Below are 26,414 nucleotides of genomic sequence, written 5' to 3'. Positions count from 1 at the left end.
CTGAAATCTTTTTGATTTTTTATCAATTTAAAGCATTTTTAAAAATTGTGAGATGGAACATACCTATAGAAAAATACACATAACATACATGTACACTTTAAAGATTAATTAGGCAGTAAATACACGTGTAACTACCACTCAGTCAGGAAGTACTGCATTGCTAATACCTTAGAGGTACACCCTGACTCCCTCCCCACAAAGTCATCACTATTCTGACTTTGGGATTATAATTTTCTTGCTTTTCTTTATGATAGTTCGCATTAAGTGTATATTTCTTAAATAATCAGGTTAGTTTTGCTTGATTTTGAGTTTTAAATAAACGGAATAATACTATGTATATTCTTTTGTCTTGCCTCTTTCACTCAGCATTGTGTCTGTGAAGTTCATTTATGTTGTGTGTAGCTGTTGTTTAATTTCACACTTGAATGGTATTTGACTGTAGAAATGCGCACAATTATTTACCTTTGCTGGTATCTGTGAACGTCGGGCTGTTCCCCGATTTGAATGACGCTGTGGTGAACGTTCTGTACATCTCTTCTGGTACATACGTGTAAGACTGTTTCTGCCCATGTGGTGAAGTTACTGGGTCTTGGCGATCTGAGTCTCCACCTTTCTGGACGTGCCCCGCTCTCTTCCCTGGGTCCTCATCCCTGCCAGCCGTGTGCGTTCTGGCTGGAATTGTCCAATGTCCCGCGTGTCCTACGCTGCAGCCTGGGTGCTCACGTTTCCCGGCCGCCTGACAGGGTCATGGGCTGCTGGGCAGCGTCCGAACTGCCTGTTCTGGTCTCTTGCCTACTTTGCTGTCGGGCTGTCTGTCTTCTTGCTTGTTTGTCAGAGTTGCTTCCAGGGAGTGTAACATGTGTTCTCTCCTGCAGGACGACGTGATGATGCCTCAGAGGGTGAGGCTGCAACACGCAGCTGCTGTGCGACACCCAACAAGTGTGAGTACGGATGTTTCTGCATGTTTCTGCTGCATTGTTACACCTTTTGGCAGAACTGCCATCACAGCTTTTTAGATTAAGATTCTTGCTTAGGATAGGAAGAGTCAGTTTGTAATCAGACTGCCCCCTTGGAGAATGATGTGTGCCTGGTGTGTCTGCGCCCTCAAGGGTGTTTTCCTTTGAAGGAAAATGTGCTTCTTGTTTTGGGTAGCACTGGTTACTTTCAAATGGGTCCAAAGTATTTTTTTGGTTTGGTTTAGTTTAGTTTGGTTTTATCAGCATTTCAGAAGCTGTGTACCTTGGACATGAAAACACAGGTTGAGAGCTGTAGGGTGTATCAGTTAAAAAAAAAAAATTCTAGTAGCTACATGACCTCAGACTACGTTCTCATCTTTAGAATGGCCTCCCCTTTGGCCCCCATGAGCCAGGCTCTCCAGGACCCGTCCTCCTTGGCACTCGCTGGGTGAGAGCTCACTTCCCCCCGCTGGAGCCCCATTTCAGGGAGCGTCTCCCACCCACTTGGACCTGGGGGGGCATCTCGGGCCCATGGATTACTCGCTCCCGTGTGACTCAGGGTCAGGGGTGGCCCAGGCGTTGATCCCCAGAGCTGGTATCTGACCACAGAGCCCACTGCTCAGATCTCTATGCTGAAATTTTAGTAACAACATCTTTGAATTACTGTGATGATCACTGGTTTTGAAAGTGGGAAGGAGAAATGTCTGGAACTGTCTTAAGATACATGGTGTCTGATTGCCTGGGAACAGCCTCCGGGTTTTGCTCACTTCTGCTGCAGTGCCATGTCCACCCATGTCCACACACTAAAGCATCTCCAGGCCATGTGCACACGAGCCCCTGGGATCTGATCCTAGGTGTTGGTGGGGCCTGAGACTCTGCATTTCTCATGGGCTCCTGGGCGCTGTGTTTGGGGTCCGACTGCCTGGCCACTGGGCCTTCACGAAGGAAAGAGCCTGTTCATGGCACAGGACTCAGGGCTCAGAGAGTGGACCCTATGAAACGTGTACTGAGTTAAGACAAAGGCTCAAATATACACTTCCTTCAGATACAATTTCTCAAGGAGCTTGACGGACGTTTGTTCACCCAAGGTGAATTCTTTCTCTTCCAATAGCCCCTTATTTTGGAGCTCTGAATTTAGCCCACTGATTTTCTGCTTCTAGGAAATGTAGCCCCTCATGCTCTGTTTCCAGCTGCCCAGCCCCTGCACACCTGACAGTGACTCGGGACTTGGCTGTCATGTAAACAAACCTACGCACTCCGCCTGAGGGCTATTGTTGTCTTTTCATGGAATAGGTGATGTTTTACAGCCTTAAGTTTGATGCTGAGGATTCCTTTTCTTTTTTTTTTTTTAATTATTTATTTATTTATTTATTTATGGCTGTGTTTGGTCTTCATTTCTGTGCGAGGGCTTTCTCTAGTTGCGGCAAGCAGGGGCCACTCTTCATCGCGGTGCGCGGGCCTCTCACTATCGCGGCCTCTCTTGTTGCGGAGCACAGGCTCCAGACGCGCAGGCTCAGTAGCTGTGGCTCACGGGCCTAGTTGCTCCGCGGCATGTGGGATCTTCCCAGACCAGGGCTCGAACCCGTGTCCCCTGCATTGGCAGGCAGATTCTCAACCACTGCACCACCAGGGAAGCCCAGATGCTGAGGATTCTTATTCTCAGAATTGTAATTGCCCTTATATTGCTTAAATTTAAACATTGTTAATGTTAACATGTCCTTGGAATACGCCTGTAAGAAGATAAAAATGGCCTTCAGCTACTTCTTGAGAGGCCATGCCACTGCTCCTCAGGCTGGAGCTTCCAGAAGGCTAGATGTGAGGGAGGTTCAGAAGTGCCCAGCCACCTCTTTACTGAGAAGTGGCCCTTTGGCCGAGGTAGCATCATGGGGGCCAATGCACGCCCTGGGGTCTGATGGCAGGGGGCTGGTGTCACCTGACTCACCAGGACTGCTGGAATCCTTGGGCCGGTCCCCTAGGGCCCAGAGTCCGTTCTTTGACCAGAAGGTCAGGAGTGGTAGTAACTAGACCAGCCTTCGGGGAGGGGCCCACAGCCTCTTCTCTGGCCCAGCAAGCCAGCACTGCCTACCTCAGCGCCCGCCCCCAGCACCCGCCCCCAGCGCCCCCAGGTCCACCCACAGCGTCTCACAGGTCTGCTCCTCCCAGCAGACTCCCCTGCTCACTGACCGGGGCCTGGGGGCTTGTGTGTGTTCTTGCCCTGAATGGGGCTGGGCTGCAGTATCAGTCCCTTTTGGGGTTGTGCCAGTGCACCACGCCAGCCTGCCTGTGAACCTGCTCTGTCACTGGGTCCTGGGCACCACCCCCATGAGGCCTTGGGTACAGCTGAGGGAGAGGTCAGAGCCGTGGGTGGGTGACCCGTGGAGTGGTCTCCATGGCCGTGAGGCCACTCAAGCTCATGCCTTGGTGGTCTGACAGTACCCAGCTCCTGGTGGGCAGTGTGGCCACGTGGTGCCCTGGCCACGCCACCTTGAATGGCCCACAGCTCCATGTCACAGGGTCCTGGGGTCTGTGCTGTGACGGCCCCACTGGGGCTGCAGATCTCCACGTCGTCGACTGCCACCAGCTTCCTCCAGGACTCTGCAGCCTCAGGGCCAGATGGCAGGCCCGTGCTTCTTCGGACCCCACTCTTAACTATGGTCAAGGGTGAACAGGACCCCAAGTGGCCCAAGGAGACCTGCCAAGTCCTGTGCCTCTCTCTTCATGGTCCCTCACCTCAGAGGTAGTGTTGCGGTGCCCAGACCTCTGGACCCAAAAGTCTTGCTCATCAGACGCCACAGGATGTCCTCAACATGGTGGCCAGCACGACGAGAATGTCCAGCGTGCAGACCACTGAGCGATGTGAAGACAGCAGAAAGGGTCCCAAGTGCTGGCTCGCCGATGCAGCATGTGAGCGGGACGTCTGCTTCTGCAGGGGTGTGTGGGACCAGCACCCCCTTCCTTCAAGCCTCCAAGGTGGCCCAGTCTCTGCTTTTTCCCCAGGATGTGATATTGTATTCGATTTACGCTCGAGGCTGGGATGGCCTCCACCTGGCCCTTCTCTTACACTAGCCCCTAATCACACCCCAAGGAACCCGTGTGAGGCTCGGCTGGGTGCTAAGCCTGTGCTTTCTGGTTACACGTTCAGGAACCTGGAAGTGGTCACTGGTGGGACCTGTGTGCCCATGAGCCCAGTTTATTACCTGACTTGTGGACCCTTACTCCAATGCGCGTGATGGGTCTGGTGTCCCCTGGGCCCTTGTGTCCAGCTGCCTCACGTGGTCAGTGTCCCCTCCCGGCCTTAGATCCTGCCTCTTCGGTGCATCTCCCCTGCCGTCACAGGTCCATCCTCGTGGGTGGGGCCTCTCCTTCAGCTGGTGGGTCTGAGTCTGAGAACTGGCCCAGATCTGGAAATGGTCAGGGGTGATTTTCACAGTTTCCAAGCACTTAGAATATATTCTACATTGAAAAAAGAATTTTGTCTGAAGAATTTTGTAACCAGTGTATACATTGTAGAGAGTGAGATACTTTCAGATACATTGTCTGCCCCCCCTTTTTTTGTGTGTGATTGGTTCACATGTGAAGTTACTTTTGGTTGTTCTCCACGTGTAAGTTCAAAGACCTCGAAACCTAGGGATATATAAGGAATTTGGAAAAAATGTAGACAGTGTCAGTTAATCTTAATTAAAACACATTGGCTTGTGCCTTTATAAAGTTCTAGGTTACAGCTTTTCTTGCTAACCTTGTATTAAGTGCACTTGATACTCTGCTCCCAGCGCTGGAGCACCTGTGCCCCCTCCGGCATCACAGGTTTGCAGCGAGACCAGGGGTTCAGAACAGTCCTGTTGCACCGGAACAAAATCAGCTCTAGAAGGGTTGTTACTGTAGTGCTGGGTTTTTTAAAAGTCATGACCCTCAAAAATCTTGATTTGCAGTTGCTGGTTGGTGGTTTTGTTGATTATATCACATTGTTTGGAAAGAATGAAATGAATGCTAAGTATATGTTTGTCCTTGGTCATTACTTCTTTAAGGCCATTTATAAGAAAGCCATTTAATTATGAGGGTGGCAGCTTCCATAAATTGTGCCGCTGCATATTCTCTGCAGAACTTCTGAGATGTTACATGTCAGGCGTCACCGGTGTAGAATTTCTCCACCCACTTATTGAGCATTTTGGAGCAAGGATCCGCTCTGGGACAGGAGTTGGGTGGGGTCGGGGAAGCCGCTGTGTTTGGTCTGGGCCCCTCCCTGGGGGTTCACCTGCGCACGGGCGGAGGTGAGAAGCTCTGCATTCTCAGGAGTATGGAGGTGTTGAGGATGAAGGTGGGAAGGAGGCGGGGAGCACCTTGCAGAGGTACAGGGCACCCCAGAGCTTTTCCAGCACACGTGGGCGTGTCCTTCCCCGTGGCCTCAGGACGGTCCGATGACAGGACTTCCCTACGTCCCCGATGTGAGTCTCCAGGGGGCTCGGGAGGGGTCCTCAGTGACCTGGCCTGGCTCGGAGTCGGCGACAGGCTCATGCCTACCACGCCCTGTGGGAATGCAAGGCGGGAAGCAGGAGCTGTGGACCCGTTTCTGCCTTCAGGTGGCGCCAGGGCCGTCACCTCATCTCCGCTCAGCACAGCCTCTTCCTGCCCTGTGAGTGCAGCTGCTGTGGCCTCTGTCCACTGAGCGGCACTGAATTGGTCAGGCTGAGCGTGTGCCCTGGGAGTGGCACAGGCGCTGCAGAGAGGGCACAGCTGTTTGAGGGGCCGGTGAGGGGCTCATGCTGGCACGAGGTTGGGAGGCCGGTGGGTCTGCTGTCAGCATCTAAAGCCCGGCGGACGCTGTGCCACTTCCAGCTCCGTCCTCACCGCACCTTGGAGCGAGCACCGTCCGTGTGCCCAGCGGAGGCCGGGAGAAGTGGGGCGCAGATGGGGGCCTTGCTCAGTCGCTCAGGACGGAACCTGGTGCTGGGCCCTGTGGTCCAACTCTGCCACACAGCGCAAGAGACTGGCTGGGGAGGCCCCTGGCCCGCGGTGCCCAGGGGTGGGTTTGCAGGTGGCGGGGGCAGGGGGGGCCTCTGCGTCCACGGTTGGCCCTGACGGAGCCTGGGGGGTGGGACGTGCTGCAGGCCAGGTACGGGTCTCTGGGAATGCTTGATATTTGGAAAGTGGGCGTGAGGCAGGAGGAGGAGAGGGTGACTGGGGGGCTGCGGGGAGGCTGCAAGGGCCCTGCTGAAGACGGACCCGGTCCAGAGTAACGTGCTGGAGCAGGATGCCCGGGAGATATGAGCCGATGAGGGCAGCTCCTGTCCTGCCGTCTGGAGAAGTCTCTCAGGTTAAAAATCACAGCGACAGAGCTCGTGTTCCTCCACATCTGCCCCACGTTGATGTGACCGCCACACGTGAAAAACACACATCTGTGCATTTAGGTTTTGTGGAGCGTGGCCTCCACACACCCCAGCCACATCTGATAGGTACCGTTCCAGACGAGTAAGCACAGGTGAGCCTCTCAGGAGCTAGAAGGTGTTTGAATGGCCCTATTTCCTAGTGGCAACTGTTGTCCAGGTAAGTAGAAGTTGATCGATAAGTAAAGTCATTTTTTAGAAAAGATTTTTGACGACAAGGAGCATTTGGGAGTATGAAATAAGGAAAATAGTTAATCTAACTTAAAATATTAAAACATTGCTTCCATTCCTAAATGTATCCACTTAAAGTATTTTAAGGATTGGGTCCATACGACAATTAGGAGTTCTTAACGAAATCTAATTTTAATTTATATTTTACATTTTAGTAATCTTTATGCATAAATATAAATTAGGAACTAATTTCATAAGTATAGCTAATTGACAAAATTATAGCCTTACATTTCTCCCCCCCCCCCTTTTTTTTTTCATCTTCAGACCATGGTTCTGAAAGCCCTGCTTAGAGGAACCCTCTAGCAACACCATGAGGATGGTGGGTGGGGAGGATGGGCTGCCTGCCTCTCAGAATTTGTGTTGCCAGGTCCCGGGTTCATTTTATAACTTCCCTACTTGAGTTTGCTGTGTGGGTCTGCGGTAACAGTTCTCATTTCCATTAAGAACTGAGGTTAGTGAAGTTTACAAAATTCAGTTTCTGAATAAGATCTTGCGAATGGCTGCTGATCCCAGCAACGTCCAAGCCAAGCCGCCCCGGAATGGCACACCTCCTAACACGGCCACACTCTTGTCCCTTCCCTGCCCCGCTGGTTTCCTCTGTTGTCTTTTCTATTTTATTGACTTTTGCTTTTTGTTACTTCGTTCCTTCTGCATTGCATGTAATTGGTTTTCATCTCCCGGCTTGTGTTTTGCCTTGAACCTCTTTCCTCCTGGTTTCCTCTTTCCTACCTTTTGGTTTTGTTTTGTTTTATGATTCCATTTTATCTGTGCTATTGCTTTATCAGCTATCCCTCTTTGTTTCATTATTTTTCAGTGGTTGGCCTAGGGTCTGCAATGTGCATCTTACCCCTCACACGCTACTTTAAATTAATGGCATTTTTATTAATAAATAAATGGCACTTAAATGGCACCATCTCACATGGAGCATAAGAAGATTACTAAATTACATCCTGTCACACAGTTTATGCTGTAAACTCCGCAGTGTTTGCTTTTATTTTTACCAAAGTCAATTATCTTTTTTTTTTTTTTTTTTTAATGCACACCGTGAGAGCTGAGTTTTGGGGTTTTTTTGTTTGTTTGTTTGTTTGTTTAATTTATTTATTTATTTATTTATTTTTGGCTGTGTTGGGTCTTCATTTCTGTGTGAGGGCTTTCTCTAGTCGCGGCGAGTGGGGGCCACTCTTCATCGCGGTGCGCAGGCCTCTCACTGTTGCAGCCTCTCTTGTTGAGGACCACAGGCTCCAGACGCGCAGGCTCAGTAATTGTGGCTCACGGGCCTAGTTGCTCCGCGGCATGTGGGATCTTCCCAGACCAGGGCTCGAACCTGTGTCCCCTGCATTGGCAGGCAGATTCTCAACCACTGCGCCACCAGGGAAGCCCAGTCAATTATCTTATAAAGAGGTTGCACATGGGAAAATGTCTTCTGCTTTTACACATCTGTTTACCATCATTGACACTTGCCATTCCTTGGTATAGATCAGGTTGTTTCCTTCTCCCTGGAGAGCTTCCTTCATCTTTTTTTGTAATTTAAGTCTTCTTGTGATGAATAATTTTGGCTTTTGTTTTTCTGAAAAAATATTTCTTTTGCTTTAATTTTTGAAAACTATAGTACTTGGCTAATGAATTCTAGGTTGAAGTCATTCTTTCTTTAAAGACGTCTCTCCCTTGTCTGGTTTCCATTGCTTCTGCAGAGAAGTCTGCTGTCATCCTTATGTCCGGTTCTCTGTGTGTAGTAGGTGTTTTTCTCTGACTCCTTTTAAGATCTTTTGTTTAATACTGTTTTTCAGCAATTTGATTATGATGTACAAACATGAGTTGTTTTTTTTTTAAAAGGTTGGCTCTGCTGGGGCTTTTTTGAAGTTCTGGGATCTGTGGTTTTATAGCCTACATCAAATTTGGAAAAATTTTGACCATTATTTCTTCAAGAATTTTTTCAGTCTCCCACTCTTTGGGTGCATTCAGCCTGTGTCTATTCAGCACCAACTGTGTACAAGGTACTGTGCTGGCCTGGTGTCCACAGTGGTCTGGCGTGAGGGCAGGGCAGACAGCACAGGAGAGGAGCTCGGCATCCCACTGCAGGTGCCTCTTTTGATGGTTTGCCTTTGTCTGCCCGGTGGTCCAGGCCAGCATTCTTTTAAAAAATGTTAAGGCAAACAAAATATCCTCACTTTTGTTCTTTGTAGACCAGCACTCACGGTGTTCAAAGCCTCAAAGAACAGCCAGCCCCTGAAGCTCCAGCTTCATTTCGTGTTCACCTAATCCTCCTTCTCCATGTGAGACCCCACCCAGCGTGGTTCAGCCTTCATCAGAGGCAGAGAATGGAAGAGGAGGCTTGGAGGGGGGGCTCAGGCACTCACCGTGGAAATTGCACAAGTCAGCTCATGTCCCAGAAAGACCACGTCTGCCGCCTCTCAAGGTCTGGCTGGAAGTGTGGCTTTCGGCGCGGGCTGGACTGGGCGGCACTCTGCTGGTCTGCCGCCCCCAGCAGCTGTTCATGACGCAGCAGTCATGGGGCCGGGGCCTGGGTGTCTGTATAGAAGTTAAGGCTCTTCATCTTCATGTTTGGGAATACTTTTGAAACAGGATTTCTACCTCACAGCTTTGATCCACATTTTTGTTTTTTGACTCAAAATCTTTCCAGTTCAGCAATCGAATGCAAGACAGTGTCAACAAGGCCAGAAAACAGATGGAATAGACAGTTTAAAAAAAATATGCTTCGGTCAGATCAGGTGTGGTACCTCACAACTGGGCAAGGTGATCATTCAAGGGCTGTTCTGATTTACAGCTGAATTTAGTATGTGTTTTTAGGAGAAATATATGAAAAGTTCACACATAGAATTCAGCAGTATGTAAAAAGAATACAGACCTATGGCCAAGTGTGTTTTATCCCAATCGGGAAATGGATGAAAGACATGAAAGACGCTTCCCTGGAAGGTCAGGCAGATGAGAAATTAGCCCCTGGAAGGAGATTCAGCCTTTTGAGCCATCAGGGGTGCATGTTACAACCACGACAAGGTACCACACACACCTGTCGGAAAAGCAAGAATAAAACACACGGCAAGGATGCAGGGAAACTGGTCACACACGCTGCCGTGGGGATGGAAGTGGTGCAGCTGCTCGGGAAAACAGCAGTTTCTTTAAAACTTAAACATGAAACTACGATACGACCCACAGTCACGCTCCTGGGTGTTTATCCCAGAGAAACGAAGACTTAACATTCACACAAAAACCCCTGTGTGAGTGTTTGCAGCAGACTAATAGTAATAGCTTCAAACTGGAAACAGCCCAGGTGTCCTGTAGAGGGTTAAGCTGTGGAGTATTTTTCAGCCAAAAAAGGAGCAAATCTCCAGGGAATCACTGAGTGAAAAAAGCCAATCTTGAAAGGCAACACACAGTGTGATTGCATTTATGCAATGTTCTTGAAAAGACAGAATTACAGCACTGCAGTAGCAGGTTCACGACTGTGAGCTGGGTGGGGGGGTGGGGGGGGGGCGCAGCTATAAAGGCACCACGAGGGGTCCCTGTGGCCGTGGAAACGCCCAGGGTCCCTGAGCCCAGTGGAGGCCACGTGTTGGCTTTTCAAGATGTTACCATTAGAGGAAACCGTGTAAAGGCTACATGGGATCTCTGTGTATTATTTCTTAACACTACATGTGAATCTACCATTTCTCAAAAAAAAAAAAAAAAAGCTTAATTAAAAAAAACAGAACAAACAAGGACCTACTGTATAGCACAGGGAACTCTACTCAATATTCTGTAATAACCTATATGGGAAAAGCATCTAAAAAAGAATGGATACATGTATATGTATAACTGAATCACTAAAAACAAAACAAACAAAAAACAACCATACAACACAATTCAAGCAAAGCAAGCAAAAACCTTCTCAAAACTCTTCAGTAGCATAACTGCATTAATATAAATTAATCATCATGTGTACGTGCTGTGTATATTAGAGCAAGATTTAAGAAACTCAAATATCGTGGGGTGACTTTTGATAGTTTCTCAGTAAGGAGACTTGGGCAGTGATGTAGGTTTGCCGACCACTCTGACCTTCCTCACCGTGTTCCTCGGCGGTCAGGGAGGTGGAGAAGGCACAGCCAGGGGATTGGAGGTTAGTGTCGTTTCCCCGAGGCCAGCCCGCCTGTGAGAGCCTATCAGGACCCTCACCAAAGGGCAGGCTCTCTGCTGCCACGGGCACCCCGGCTGCCCTCCCCCAGCCGGAAAGGAGGAGAAAGGCCCCCTCCTGCTGCTGCGAGGGGTCCCTCCCTCAGAAACCAGCCCGCTCCCTGCCTCTGAGCCCTGGGGCTGCTGGTGTCTGAGCATCACGACCCCTGATATCCGCGGCAGGAACCAGCCTCTCTCCAAACCTGCCTCACCGACCAAAGGGCCGGACCTTTTACCTCTGAGCAGTCTTAGAGATGTGTAAACGCGCTGCAAGCAGATACCCCAGCAGAACGTGCAGGGGGGCTTCCCTAGGTGCTGGGCACTGTCGGACAGCAGGACAGGGCTGCCGGGGGTCAGCGTGCAGAGCTGCGTATGCGGAGAGGGGACCGTGTCCACGGCCAGGAGGAGGCAGGCCCGGGTTCCAGGACCAAGGGCGGAAGGAGGTGGTGATGCAGGGTACGGAAGAGGATTTAGAGGACAGCTAGCGCAGATTCTTCCTGGGATGGGGTGTGCCCGTCTGGTGGCGTCGTGGGGCGGGGGGCCGCTGTGGCAGCCTAGACAGAGGGAGGCGGCCAGGGGAGTGAGCTCTTAGGGCTGCGACTCTTGTTTATGTAGAGGCTGGAAGGAGAAAGTTATTGAGAAACGGGGCTGTTCCAGCGGCTGCAGTGGATTTCTTTTAAGTCTCGTTTGTTATTGTTTCACAGATTATCGGTTGCCAAGTGAGGAGGGAGCCCCCCAACTCCACCGAGCGATACACGCGGTGGATCAACCAGCTGGCGCCCGACCAGCTGCTCACCCAGGTACGCCTGCCGTCTGCGGTTGGCCCCGGCCTCCCCGAGAGGGACTTTTCATGCTCTTAGCACCTGTGTCTGCCTGCCTCCTGGGTGCCAGGCACAGTCCGGTAGGCGCTCCCTGGAGAAGGGGGACGGCGTTTCAGAGGAGCCGGAGCCAGAGGGCAGGTGTGGAGGGCCCGGCTGGAGACCTGGGAGCAGGGCACCTACAGGCCAGCCGCGTAGGCTGAGGTGGACGGATTCAGAGGGCAGGAGGCGGGGGCTCGGGCAGCGCCGAGCTGCTTCAGGGGTGAGGTGTCCAGGAAAGGCCTGAGTGTCTGGCAGGGCGAGGCCATCCCCGAGCAGGGCAGCTGGAGGGGGGCCGGGTCTGGGGGAATGAGCTGAGATGCACCGTCTGGGTGGAGCTGGTCAGCAGACATCAGGAGCCCTCGGAGCTAGAAGAGGGCGTGGGCTGAAATCAAACTAGAAGCCGCCACGAGCGGGGCCCCGGCCTGGAGGAGGAGGCCAGGAAGAGGTTCTCGGTCTCAGCTGTGGGGTCCCGAAATCCACGGGACTTCGGGCGGGTCCACGACCATGTGCTGATGACGTGTTGAGTGAGGACAAGAACCAAAGATTCTCTGTTCATCCACCTTTGAAAACAAGCCGCTGCCTCAGCGTGCCAGCAGCCACTTAATGCTCCGTAGCAAGTCACCCCAAAACAGAGACTTAAAACAGCCCCAGCTCTTGGGGGTGGGCCCAGGCCTGTTCCATTTGCCTCCTGGCCCAGCCCGGGCTGCCCCGCCGAGGGCAGATGCTCCAGACTCTTCCTCCTGCTGGACGAGCTGCTCCTAGGACTCACCCCCCACCTCCCCACCCAAGACCGGAGAAATGTGCTCCTCAGGGTGGGGGCCCCAGTCAGGGGGGGAGGAGTGGGGAGCAGCCCCTCAAAGCCCAACCAGGAAGTAGCTCTAGAAGGCCTGGAAACATTCTCCGCCCAATGAGGTGCTGGGGTCTGTCCCATGTTGCGATTTCCTGTGATCCTGCCATATAATGAAGTGCTTTTTTCTAAACTCTGAATTTTGAAAACTGAAATCTTGGTATAATGGAATGATTTATAATGATAATCAGCTTCTGAAATTAAAGCTGCTTGTGATTATGGCATCAGGTGTTCTGTTCACTGAACTCAAAGTGACGCGGCAGAAACCCTGAGAGTTTCCTCTTGTGGGGCTGTTTCACATGCTTCTTTGGATAATCCAAGATTATTTACCCTTTCCTCTTCAGTGTTGGGTTTGCCAGTTGCTTCTGTTATCAAAATGACTTCACCAGCTTTTAAGTTCTATGCCGTTCATGCTGGTCCACACACACAAAAAGCACTTTTGCATTTGGATTTACTTTTCCCATTTTGAGATGAGTATTCCAGTAATGGCCTAATAGCTACAGGTGGTGCACTAATAACAGGTAATAATAATAGGTGCACTAGTAACAAGTGAGGGCAGCGAGGGCACTGGGGAGGCTCAGTCACTGCTGCTCCCCCAGCCGTGAAGAAAGGAGAAGGGCCGGTGTATGTGGCCCACGTGGCCTCCTCGGAGCTGGCAGGGTCTCTGGTGTTGGTGGCAGGAGCTCACGGGTTGATGCTGACGGTCACACGGGATGGTTGCGGCTCTGTCCCGTCTGCACCAAGCGGCCCTGGATCACCGACGGCCACTGAGCGTCTGGTTGCTGCAGAGCTGTCGGGAGGGCATCCTTCCACGCGGAGGGGTATGTGAGGTGGTGGAGCTGTGAGTCCACAACAGCAGGTCTCTGAGCAGAAGGGAGTCTTCTCTCCAGGTTGTGAAGGTACCTGAAGGACAAACCTTCGACCTTAGCATCCCGAGTTGGGAAGAGGGCCGAGGGTTCTGGGTACACAAGCTCTGCGTACCCCTTGCATCTCAGTTGGCATTTGGATACGAGTCTGCAAACCATCATTGGTGCATGGAGAATAAGCACTGGGTCTGTGACTCCTGTTGCCATCCCTCTCCTGGTCCTTCCCTCCGTGGAGCAGGTCCAAGCCGCGGGTCATGGTTCTGGGATGTACCACCTGTTTACAGATGCCCTCCCAGGACGTGCACTGATGGTTTCAGAACAAAGAATCACAGCCGCCTCAGTGAAGAGCTAGTAAGAGCTTTCATATCCTAACTGGGAAATTAAAATATCCCATTGAGTGTGAATCCCCTGGCCTGCGGTCAGCCCTGGGTCCCCCTCAGATGCGCAGCTCTGCACCTGCAAGGGGGCTCTGGAAACGCTCACCTCAGTCCCGAGTATTAGAGGGTCTGTGAGTAAGTGTAGAGGTGGCTGCGTGAGAGAAACTGCTTGGTTGGCTTCTGCCATGTGCTGGATTTTCTGGGAGAACGTGAGTCACGCAGAAACTGTGTGACTGAACACTGACGATATAATCTACATGCAGCACATTCTCAGCCAGAAATACAAGTTCTGAGCCGAGGGCAGACTTAACTGTTTACTGTTAAGCATCATAGAAATAATTAAGGTAGGGTCTTCCTAAACAGTGTTTTTCTTTAACAAGTTACGGGAAATTAAAGTATAAAGTTTCTCAAAATAAAGTGAAAGAAGATCTCTCTTATTTAAGCCATTTCTCAACTGTTACAGTCACAGAAATCACCAGCACTTTGCGGGGTCTTTGTTCATAGTCTAAACTGAGTCACGTTTGTGAGGTGGAGAGCAGCGTAATTTGGTTTGATATTTGTGTGTCTACTTGAATGTCTGATTAGATGCCCACCATGCACAAAGTTGAATCAGAGTACTGTAAAATTAACACTCTGCTAATTCCAAATAAATCAAGGGGTGGCAACTTGTCTGGACAAATGGCCTGGAGCCTGTGCTAGCCTGAAAATGCACCTGTTTTAGGCAGTGCCCACTTTACACCTTCAGTGAGGGGCTGTTTCCAAGGGACCTGCATCTCTTGGATGGGGATGGGGGGCAAGGGGAGGCAGGGCCAGACCCCACCCCCGCCTCAGAGGCTGCCCCTGGGGGGGTCCTGGCAGCTCCAAGGAGGGGTTGGGGGCCCTGGCAGCTTGCATGGGTAGCTGGGTCCTTACGGAGGCCAATGAGCCCAGCCCTGGCTGCCTGGAGTACGTGCTCAGGTTCACAGCGGAAGGAAGACAGCAGGAGTGGGTGAGGCGCCCCCTTCAGCCCAGCCCCACCTGGGCCTTGTCCTCCACGCCTGCTCCCAGCTGCCCTTGCACCTCTCTCCAGGATCCATGCTTCCTTGGTGTCTTAGCCTGCTCGGGCTGCCATAACAAATACAACAGACAGCTATTCCTCGCAGTCTGGGGGTTGGAAGTTCGAGATCAAGGTGCCAGCAGGTGGTTCCTCCTGAGGCCTCTCTATTGGGCGAGTAGACGGTCGTCTCCTCCCCGAGTCCTCACAGGGCCTTTCCTCTATGAGCTCACTCACTCCCGGTGACTCGTGGGTCAGGGCTCCACCCTTATGACCTCATTTAACCTTAATTACCTCTTTAAAGGCTTCATCTCCAAATGCAGTCGCATGGGGAGTTAGGGCTGCAGTGGGCTTTGGGGGACACAATTCGGTCCATAGCATTTGGACACCCTCTTTGGCTCCTCCACAGCCCCTGGTGGTCCCCCCTGGTCTGGGCCCCCTGCCCCTGGGCCCACAGGACACAGTGGTATGTGGACAGGGCTGCAGCGAAGAGAACAGCCCCCCTTCCTGTACAGCCTCTCCTTCGTGGCCCCGTGCGTTCCACAGGCAGGGCGTCACCCAGCTTTCATCTGCCCGCAGCGTCTGAACAGCTTGGCATGAACGTAAATGGGAAAAATTTACAACCCACCTGCCAGCACTAATGCACAAACTCTCACTTTATCCAGTATCCAAGGACTCTAGACAAGCAAAATTTCTAGATAATTAAAGTTTCCCTCTGTAAGTACAGACTCTTTACCTAAACCAGCACTCCCCAGACTTGTTTGATCATAAAATAGCTCAAAAACGTGAAAACAATGCAGACCCCTCATCTCCTCCCGTGGAGCTTCTGACTCAGTGGCTCTGGAAGTGTGCATTTTTAACACGTGCCTGGATATTTTTGGTGAAACTCTTTGAGAATGTCATTCCTGCCTCTAATCTGGAGGCCAGGCTCCTAGTGCCTGCACAGAGAAACTGCTTCCCCACCAGATCGTAGAGTCATTTTACAAAGCCTAACCAATTGAAAATTTTGTATTTTGAAATAACTCCAGACTCACATAGAAGTTGCAAAAATAGTAGAGTTCCTGTGTGCCCTTCACCCAGCTCCCCATTCGTAACATACCCACAGCACAATGTTCAAACCAGAAGACGCACACTGGTGCAACCCTGCTCGGGGCTCACACGTTCTTGCTGGGGAGGGGTGGGGGGTTTATGGGATTTCATCACGCGTCCGCACCAGCACAGGCGGCACAGCCCCTGCCACAGTCAGGGTACGGGGCTCTCCTGCACCCCAGAGAAACTGCATCCTAGTCACACTTCCTCCTGCCCCTGCCCCTGGCAACAACCTCTCTGTCCCCTTCGCTGGAGTTTTGTCATTTGAGGCAGTTATATCAGTGGAACCATTCCGCATTGTGCCTTTGAGATGATAGTTTGTTCCTCCTGTTGCTGAGAGAGTCCAGTTGCAGGGACGTGCCCGTCATTGCGGGGCTGTGACAAGTAGGGCCGCCGAGACCCTGACGGACAGGCTTCACTTCCTGGGATGAGCACCGGGGTTGAGACTGTGCATCAGTGTTCAAGTTGGAAGTCCATGCGAGGCTCCCGGAGTGGCCGCACCATTTCCCCTCTCGGCACTTGGTGGTGTCAGATCTTTCATGCCAGTCGTTCCGTGGTGTCTCATTACTGCTCTGCCTTGCATTTTCCTAACGGCAGTTTTTTATGTGCTTATTCACCATCCACTAAGCGTCTGTTCTGATCTTTGGCCCATTTTCTTATTGGATTGTTTGTTTTCTTGCTATTGAGTTTGAGTTTCCTTTTGGACAGAAGTCCCTTGTTAGGTGTGTTTGCAAGTCTTTTCTCCTTATCTATGGCTTTTCTTTCATCTACTTAACAAGAGTCTTTCACAGAGCCAAAGTTTTTAATTTTGGTGAAGTCCAACTCATTTATTTTTTAAACAGATTGTGCTTTGGGTATCAATGTCTAAGGATGCTTTATGTAACTATAGGTCACACAGATTTTCTCCTAAAGTTTTATAGTTTTACGTTTTACATTTTACATTTAGAGCTATGATTCATTTTAAGTTGATTTTTGCATAAGGAGTGAGGTTTGGATCAAGGCTCTTTTTTTTTTTTTTCTTCTTTTGCTTACAAATGTCCAAGTGTTTCCACACCATTTTTGCTGAGAATACTACCTTCCTTTATTGCTTTTGGCCTTTGTCAGAAATCAGTCGGCCGTGCTCGTGTGGGTGTGTTTCTGGGCCATTCTGTTGCATTGATCTGTGCGTCACTCCATGGCTACACTCTCCTGGTCACTGTAGCTGTGGAGGAAGTTTGAAATCAGTTAGTGTGGTTCCTCCAACTTCATTCTTCTTTTTCAAAATTATTTTTGCTATTCTAGTTCCTTTGCCTTTTCAAATACTGAGCAGTTCTTCAGTTCTGAGCAGACACGGACTGGGTGTCCTAAAAGACTCAGTTCTGACTCCACCTGCCTGGAGACGGCATCAGATCCCACAGATTAAGGGCTCAGTCCTACAAGACTGCCTCACTTCAGCCCAATCACAAGTCCAGGTCGTCACCTGTGCTTTCACCTGACTGGCTATAAATCAGGGTTACCACAACCCCCTCCTCTGTCAATTAATTTGCTTGAGCCAGTCACAGGACTCAGAGAAACATTCACTTATGTTTACAGTTTACTGTCGTGGATATGATGAAGAATACAGGTGAAGAGGTGCATAGAGTGGGGTCCAGAAGCGTCCTGAGAACAAGAGCTTCTGTCCCCAAAGAACATGAAGATCCACCCACATTTCATGAATGGTGGCCTCTGGGTGGGGGGGACCTTGCCTGTGTCACCCCCGTCACCCCTACCTGACCACCGTGACTTTCTGGGACAGTGTTCCTCCTTCATTCTGTTGCCCAACCTGAGGCAGGTTCCGCTCGGGTCTAGCTCTAACCTGGATTCACACTGAGAAGGGGCCCCTGAGAAACTGGTGCCCAGGTCTTGCTGATTTGACACAGCCCAGTCCAGCATAGTGAGATTTCTTTTTACGTGGAGGAGAGTAAATTAGCTAAGAATAATTCGGAAAAATTTGCTAGAACCAAAGATGTGGGCTGCCAGATGAAAAGGGCCCTTGGGTATCTTGCCCAGGGTACGAGAGAAGACCCTGCCCAGGATTTAAAGCCCTTGGGCAGTTCAGAGAGAAGAACAGCAGGAACAAATGTGGTCTTGGATTTCTCAACAATTGCAGTGGAATCTGTAAGACACTGGGGCACAAGTTTCAAAATTCTCACAGAAATGGTTTTGAATGTTGAATTCTATGCCTAACGAAATTGTCAATCGTGTGAAAATATAACAAAGACTTTTTCATATAAGGATTCAAAATATTTGTCTCTTACAAAAGCTTTCTCAGAAATTTACTGGAAGACATTCCATAAAATTAAGAAGCAAATTGAAGAGGAGGAAGATATGAGATCTAGGAAGCAGGTCTCCAACCTGGGAGGGAGGCCAGAAGCAGCCCAGGAGGGAGTGGGGAGATAGAATAAGTGCTTTGCACACAAGCAGCACAGGCCTCCTTTTTCTTAAATTATAGAAACACTCAATTAGGGAGCAAGGAAAACAACGGAGAGGCCTTTGTGTACAATGGGATGTGACAGGGGCGACCGCACTCAGCCAGCTCCTAGTGCTTGAATGAAGCCGCAACAGCAGAGGAGCAGAAAGGCACCAAGAAGAACAGAGATGTAGAAGCTCACATAGCTGAGACAGAGGAAGTTCTGGGCAGATAACCGCTCAAAATGAGAAGACAGAGAAGTGCAGCAGCGGGAAATACCAGATGCTCATGTTTTTATTCTAATCCAGTACCTGCGACCTTCCGACCTTCCGACGGCCCTGACTTCCCGACTGCATGCTTCATCCCCTTGTCTCCGTCTCCCGAGGCCACTGGGCTCGCCCTGGGTACCGAGAGGGTCATGTCCAGCCCAGCTGAAGGACACTCGTGTGTGTGTTTGATGTTCTAGTTGTTCACGGAGGGGACCAAGCCACCCTTTACTCTGGTCACCTCTCCCCTAACAAGAGCATCCGCTGACCATCTCCTCTGTACTTGCCATTCCACATGCATTTTCTTTAAAAAATAGAAAAAGGAAAACTTTTTTAAAAGTTGAAACATTTCAGGGCTCCAGAAATGCAGAGAACACGCCTCCCCCTTTGCTGCAGTGTGTGCCCTTGGATGACCCCCTCGCTGCTCGGTCTCATGCGCAACCCGGCCCGTCGTCCCTTCCTGGACAGTGTACCCAAGACCCCCCCTTCAGGTTCTGCTGCTCGAGCCCGTGAAGGTCCCCACTGTGAGGGCTGGGTCCGGAGGCTGCGCGATGCTCCTCCGGTCTCACGTGAGACCCCAGGGCCCTCAGGGCAGCTGCAGCCTCTCCACTGCTGAACGTTCCTCAGCTTATACCCTGAGGCAGTCACCCCCGCAGCCAGCAGCTCCACTCTGGGACATCAATCTTGGTCAGCCGCACCACCTCCCTGCTTCCTGAACCGCCCGCGGCCTCCCCAAAGCGGGCTGACAGAAGTGCCGACCTTGGTGATCTGCGTGGGGAGCCACGCGATCCTTCTCTGTTGACGAGGACCCAGGAGAGGCAGGAGAGTTTGATAGGATGCTCTTGAGTGGCTGAGAGCCAGGGCAGGGAGGCGGGTGTCCCCCACCCACCCCTGGGGGCAACAGGGCAGAGGCTCACCCTGTGGGGTCGGAGCCACAGGGGGGCAGGGGCCAGCTGGCCCAGGAGGCTCTCATGAGGTCCAGGGCTCAGGCCACAGTGCAGGTCAACAGCGGCCCTGGTAAAAAAAAGCGCCGGTGTCCTGCTCCCCGGGTCCCTGCTGGAGTGGGCACCCCCCTCCCACCCACCCTCAGGTTGCTGCCCCAGAGGCCCTGGCCTCTGTCTCCCCTCCAGCCAGCGCTCACTCAGTTTCACTCTTGGTAAAATGCAGGGGTTTAGCAGCTACACCCAGACTCCAGGGCCAACCATCTGTGTGACCCACGCATTTGAAAATATTTAGCAAAACTAAGTGAAGGTAACTTCGGCCAATTGAGAAGGTAGGGCGTGAGGTGGAATCACAGGGGTTCTTTCCTGCCCGTGGGACCGGGCCTCCCACGTGCCCCTGACCCCACTCTTGTGTCTACTCTGTCATAGCTGCTTTGAAAGACCTTTCCTGTCATCCAAGTGGAGTCTCTACAGCCAGGCGGTTAGAACCCACCTGAGTCTACCAGACAATTATATTTCACGTATTCATTCAGCTCGGTGTGTCTTTCCCTTAAAAATTTGTCCTTCACAGCTCAATGGTTTTTACCTAATTCTAATCAGTTAACATGCATAAAATTTTAAAAGTACATATTTTTAAGTGGATTAACCTGTACTGTTTTTCTTCACTTTCTCATTTAAAAGGAGTATCTGTATTACAGAGCTATGGTACACTAGCAACTTTTAGTTGAAAAAGTGGTTACTTACCAACTTTCTCTGAAAAGTACTATTGAGTAAAGAAACTTTGTATTGATGTCTGTGTCTTTATTAAGTCCAGAAGCCATAGGTTTTGGATTTCATATCAAAGTTTCTTTTTGTTGCTATGTGGGTGTTAAAATGTCAGAATCCTGGAAAATTTGTTATCTGTCTAAAGATAGTCTTGCAACAAATTAGAATTTAGAAATGAGGATAATAAACCACAGGAATCTGGAAATGAGTCATACAAACTTTGCTCTTTTTCTCTAAGAAGAATTCATATCACTTCCTGGTAAGATATAGCTAATGAGGTCTATAAATTTCATTAAATGGTTCATTTTCTTTCTTTAACTCAAGGGCTTCTCCTTTCTAAATAAAAAACTGAGCCCATTTTAAGTCCATTATCCTTACTTTTGTGTTTTTAAAGCACCAAAAGCATTCAAAAGTATCCATCCGAATCCATATGTTTTCACGTGCCTTTCTTGAGAACCAAGGTGCACTCTGTTCAGGACAGAGTATGGCCAGTAGCTTATGGAATGTTTCAGTTTCTGCTGTATACTCCCCAAGGCACACTGGAAGATTTTTAACTTGTATGAGCTCCATAGAATTTATTTTTGCAAAGTGCACTTTCTGTTGGTGGCAAAATAAGGGGAGAGCCCAAAAGCCAACTCCCAGGTCCCGGAACAGCAGCATGGCCCCTGAGCCTTGCCTGGGAGCCCCTTCTTTTCAACAAAGTTCTAAGAAACTAGATTATCTGATTATTCACTTGGTGACATATCAGAACCAGAAGAGGGAGTGACACCTCAAGAGTGAGAGGAGACAAAAATCGATGAAAAGGAATCATTAGCAACTGCAAGCTTGGTGATCCTGGGGAGGTCTCCTCAGCCCACCTGCACTCTCACCTGTGTGCACGCCTCCCCTCACCTGTGTGCACTCCTCCCCCTCACCTGTGTGTGTTCCTTATCTGTCCTAATGAACTAACAGGCCATTCTGTTTCTCTTCAGCTGGAACCGCCCCCCACCCAAACCCATGACCTCTGTTCACAGCAGGACACCAGTGGTGGCCTCGTGACCTGAAGCATTGTGTCACCTTGCCCACCAACCAGGGTCCTTCTGCCCCTTCAGAACTTGCCTTTTCTCACCCAAACATGAGCCAGAGGAGCTCACCTCGGTCCTCTGGGAACCAGGGCCACAGCCGCTGCCTCACCACAGACAGGTGGCCTTCGTGCATCTTGGGGGGCTGTTTGGCTCCACTGTGAAGAGGTTTGATCCTCTGTCTGGTTGGTTGTACATCTGCAGTGTCTGGGAACAGATGTCTGACTCATAATTGGATATCAGAGTAGAGATGCTGTTCGGCCCTGATGTCCAGCTGCCGCCCTCACTTCAGGTGCCACAGGAGTTCGGGGGCATCAGGTGTCTGCATTCTGCGTGAGCGTCATCACAGGCGGTCCGAGAAAAATCACTGGGATGTGTCCTGATGCTGCAGATAGGACCTGTCATCCCAAATAGGTCCTGTGCTGCAGAGGGTACTGGCCTGATCTGTTCACATAACAGCTTCTGACCATTTTAGAAAAACTCTTCTTTTACATACTCACCCCTCCTCAAGTAAAAAGAGCTCTTTCCTGAAGACATGCTTTATGGTCCAGAGGGAGGGATGCAATTCCCGCAGAAATACAAAGTACTAGTGAGGTGAAGACAGTATTTGTAAAAAATATCACTGAAAACCAGCTAAATGACTTCCCATATGCTGGAAACAAAGGCCACTTGCTGGGACTCCTGGACAGAGGGTGGTGGGAGGGCCGGGCCCCTCCTTGTGGGTAAGGAGGGCAGAGAGGGGCCAGCCAGCTGGGCTGGGCTGGTCCCAGGACCAGACTTGGGGGGTGGGGGAGCTGGGACACCAGCGGGGTGGAGCCAGCTGCGGCCCTTCCTTGGAGGGACAGAGGGATGGGGTGGGAGGTGGGACCTGCTCCCTGTGCCTTCCACCTGCCAGAGGCAGCCCAGGACGCAGATCCATCCACATCCTGCCATTGTGCAGCCTCGCCGGGCGTTTCTGGGGAAAAGGAGCTCCCAGAGCAGTTTGCTGGCGAGGTGCGTTTGTGTTCCCAAGTGCTGTGTGGTCAGCTGCAAGGTTTGACGCTGCTGTCCATGGGCCAGCTCTTCCCACCCCCGTGGCCGCGGGCAGCTTCCCTCCTTGCGGCCTGAGCGCCCTCTGCTGGGGCCTGCACACTTTCACTGTGCTGTCATCTGAATAAGACTAAATGACCCGTAACTTACCTAAACATATGATAATACAGAAAAAAGCAATGAAAGCATTTTACACCTCTTGGATCTATTTATTTAGGTTCCAGGAATTCTGACTTCTGGGGGACTGTTTCCACAACTCTCTGTACTGCATTTAATCACAGACCCTACAGTTGGAGGAGAGGTGAAGGGGAGATACTAGCCTATTACATGTTTAAGTAATCAAAGAAGCAATTTTTGTTTAAATTAAAGTCAATGCTCCACTGCTTACCACTTAAACCAGGGGTTGGCAGACTGGCTGGAAGGCCAAATCTCTTCTGCTGCCTGTTTTTGTAAATAAAATTTTATTGGCACACAGCCATGCCCATTTGCTAACGTCGTGTTGTCTGGGGCTGCTTTTGCACTGCAGTAGCAGAGCTGAGTGCCTGTGACACAGACCCTAAAATGTTAGCATCTGGACCTTTACAGAAAAAGTTTGCCAACTCCAAGTGAGGCAGTGGTGTGGCTAATTTGCCAACACCAGACTGTAATGTCCTTAGTAGGTGTGTTCTCTGGGCCAGGAAGTGGTCTGCGGTCACTATGGGATCATTCTGTCTTTCCCAGAAAGCTCTCAGGGAGATGGTATTATCCACACCGTTTTCCTTGCAGGGAGATCGAGGGCTGGCGGCGAAGAGCATTGCTGGGCCTGAAGGCGTTTGCTCTTTCCATTTGCTTATTTTCACCACCTTGGCATTTATCTCTTGCATTCATCTTGAACGTCTTAGACATGTGCCATTTTTGCGTGGCTCTCTCTCTCTCTCTTTCACAAGAAAGAAGACGCAGCAGATTAGATCAGGGTTTAGTTCTGTTTCTTCTCACCCTCAGAGCCTCTCACCCAGATCATGGCCGGGGTCAGCAGCTCGGGTGGGCCAGGGTGTGCATGTCCAACAGGTCCTCAGGGGCCTTACCTTGAGGACGAGAGGGAGGGAGGGTCAGATGCAGTCCCAGCCCCACACAGGGTCTCTCCTGGAGGCCTGCTGTCTGGTCACTGGCATTTGGAATCACTGAACACCTGTGCAGTGATCTGTGACTTGCATGCAAGTTGTATGGCAGAGGTAGATGGAAGTATTTCCTAAGAAAACCCTTTTCTTTGAAATTTAAAAAGTGTATAGGTTCCTCCCACCCCTCAACTTGCCACACACACACCGTTTAAAGAAACACAAGAGTTTACTCAGCAGACGTGTTTCTCTTTCTTCATGTGCTTTAGCTTAAATTGTTCATGTGGCCGGCCCAGCCCATGTGAGGTGAGCAGGAAGCAGATAAATGCCACCCGGCCTCTGGTTCTGATGCTACAGTAACTGTAGCTGATACAATTGAACTTCAGTCGTGGAAAGGACAGTCCTGGGGAAAAGAAAGATCACAGCTCATGTCTGAGTCATTTAACTGATTAAAGGGGATAACCTGGAGCAAGCCAGCCCCCACCGGGACGTACGAAGGTGCTGGAGGGAGCCAGGCCCACCGTGGTACCTGCTAGAATGTGCTGGCGAATGTCCCGGTCCCATGAATCTGTGATTCATTCTTATCCTGGCCTCCTCGCTAAGAAGGAAGCTGTCTTCGGTGTCAGCTGTGTGTTGAGTGGCCATTTCCCATGTGCAATTTACTGGAGGTAAAGAATGAGCATGGGGACTTCCCTGGTGGCGCAGCGGTTAAGAATCCTCCTGCCAACGCAGGGGACACGGCTTCGATCCCTGGTCCAGGAAGATCTCACATGCTGTGGAGCCACTAAGCCCATGTGCCACAACTACTGAGCCCATGTGCTGCAACTGCTGAGCCCATGTGCTGCAACTACTGAAGCCCGCACGCCTAGAGCCTGTGCTCCGCAACAAGAGAAGCCACCACAATGAGAAGCCCGCACACCGCAACAAAGAGTAGCCCCCGCTCGCCGCAACTAGAGAAAGCCTGCTCACAGCAAGACCCAACGCAGCCAAAAAAATAAATAAAAATTTATTTAAAAAAAAAAAAAAGAATGAACGTAAACTGCTCGTTGGAGTCAGATGTAGTCTGGTCTGGAGAATCACGCAGGCAGGGACCCTTGAAGCAAACGGGGACATTCTCATCATAGTTCATTTGCTGTAGTTCATCTGGCGGCCCCAATCCAGTGGAAGTCAGCGTCCTGTATTCTCGGGTGTGTCTGGGCGTTCATGTGAGTATTAAGGCAAAGGTAGGATGCAGCCCCTCGGCCATAGGCGGCAGGAGGCTGCTGGTGTCTTAAGTCATGGGTGACTGTTGGAAGCAGGAACAAAGGAAAGCTTGAAAGAAACCATCATGATGAGCCACCTTCTCTTTGGATTTTGAAAATAATTGCATTGTTCTGACGGGGCCAAAAGAAGTGACCACCGAACTTGTACTTTCTTTGCTCTTTCTTGTTCCATTTTTATTCTTTTGTTCCCGTTATCCTTTCAGATAATGCAGGGTTGTGGCAGTGCCTGGTGTGTGTCACAATTTCATTCCTCTTCATGGCTGAATAATATTCCATCATGTGTATGTACTGTTTATACCACATTTTGTTTGTCCCTTCACATTGTGATGGCCACTGGGTCATTTCCACCTTTTGGCTATTGTGGCTAATGCTGCTGTGAATATTGCCCTACATTGTCTGTTTGAGTCCCTGTCTCTGATTCTTTGCGGTATATACCCAGGAATGGAATTGCAGGATCATTTTATGTTTAACGTTTTGAGGAATGGCAGCTACACTGTTTTACATTCCTACCAGCAATGTAAGAGGATTCTAATTTCTCTACATCCTTGTCAATACTTACTGTTTTCTGGTTTTGCTTTTGGTTTTGTTTGTTTATTTTTGATAGTAGCCATTCTCACAGGTGTGAGGTGGTATTTCATGGTTTTGGTTGGCACTTCCCTAATGATTAGTGATGTTGAGCATCTTTTTGTGTGCTTATTGGCCATTTGTATATCTTCTTTGGGAAAATGTGTATTCAAGTCCAAGTGTGCGGGGTCCAGAGTGTTCACTTCCCTTCTCCTATCCCTGATGTGCAAAACCCCATGTATTTCTTTTTTTCAATAACTAACTTCTGGGGGATCGTTCGTTATATTTTATACTACTTGAATCAAATATGTATTTCTTTAAAAGAAAAAATGTTTAATGATTTAGGGTAAATATTTTAAAGAAAACAATCATGAATGTGTCTTCTGGACATTCTCTCATTAGGGAAGGTTTTTTAATATGGCTTTTCTGGTTCAATTCTACATTTAATTGATTTTTTAAAAACCTCCGGTCCTGGGGAGTTCATCATAAAAACTTCTTGCTTAAGAATTGCATTTGATTTCTCTGAGTCTTGACCGGAGAAGGAAGAGAGGAAGCGGAGAGCTGGAGAGGCCCCCTGCTGCCCCTGCTGGAGCACAAATGGGTCTGAGTCCCTGGCACGGTGACTCTCTCCGCACAGGGTGCTGGGGCTCTGAGTCAGATGACCTTCAGCAGGACCAAGGGCACAGCCAGGCCAGGGTGAGGAGGTCTGGGGCCCTTTCTGTTGGAGCTGTGATTGGAGCCAAAATGTCCCCAGATGTGGTTAAGGATCATTCGGGGTGAGATGTGTATTGGAGGAGATGCCAGTTCATGGGAAGGAGGTGAGAGTGAGGGGAGGCAAGTGCAGCCTGAGAAACAGTGAGCCCCTCGGGGTGTGCAGCCCCAGCGAAGCTCAGCAAGAGGCGTGAAGGCCGAGAGGAGCCCTGGGAGTGGCGGGTGGGGACGGAGGCCCCTCTCTTTGTTCTTTTTAGAGTGAGAAAAACATTACGAAATGCTTTGGAAACTGTTCTGTCTTGTTCAAATAGGATTGGGGTGGGAGGTGGGGTGAGGTGGGGAGTCAATAAGACCGAGAAAGTATGAAGCTTTAACAAATGTCTGGGAAGGAGCAGCTCCGAAAAATTATAGGTGTTCTGCTCTCGGCAATTATGTATAATCTGAAATGATTCTGTGTAAATTGGGGGTTAAGGAACTCTCCATGTC

General features: G+C 50.2%; 1 protein-coding gene across 11 annotated transcripts in view; it reads left to right on the top strand.

Annotated features, from left to right (window-relative positions):
* Positions 1-26,414, top strand: part of B3GNTL1 (UDP-GlcNAc:betaGal beta-1,3-N-acetylglucosaminyltransferase like 1) — a 111,469-nt gene that overhangs the window by 44,159 nt on the left and 40,896 nt on the right. For 9 of the 11 annotated variants that reach the window (XR_014257617.1, XM_082442116.1, XM_082442120.1 and 6 more), the window contains 2 exons: positions 876-941; positions 11,440-11,535. Coding sequence is in view for 10 of the 11 variants with exons in the window: in XM_082442116.1 (XP_082298242.1) it covers positions 876-941; positions 11,440-11,535 (162 nt within the window). In the remaining variant the exon portion in view is untranslated. The remainder of the gene's footprint in view (positions 1-875; positions 942-11,439; positions 11,536-26,414) is intronic. The other 2 variants (XM_082442121.1, XM_082442119.1) reach the window with 1 other exon arrangement.

This window comes from Balaenoptera physalus (assembly GCF_965194825.1).
Source record: "Balaenoptera physalus genome assembly, chromosome: 20".
Taxonomy (NCBI): Eukaryota; Metazoa; Chordata; class Mammalia; order Artiodactyla; family Balaenopteridae; genus Balaenoptera; species Balaenoptera physalus.
Note: the sequence above shows the minus strand (reverse complement) of the source record. Positions and strands in the feature narration are given on the sequence as shown.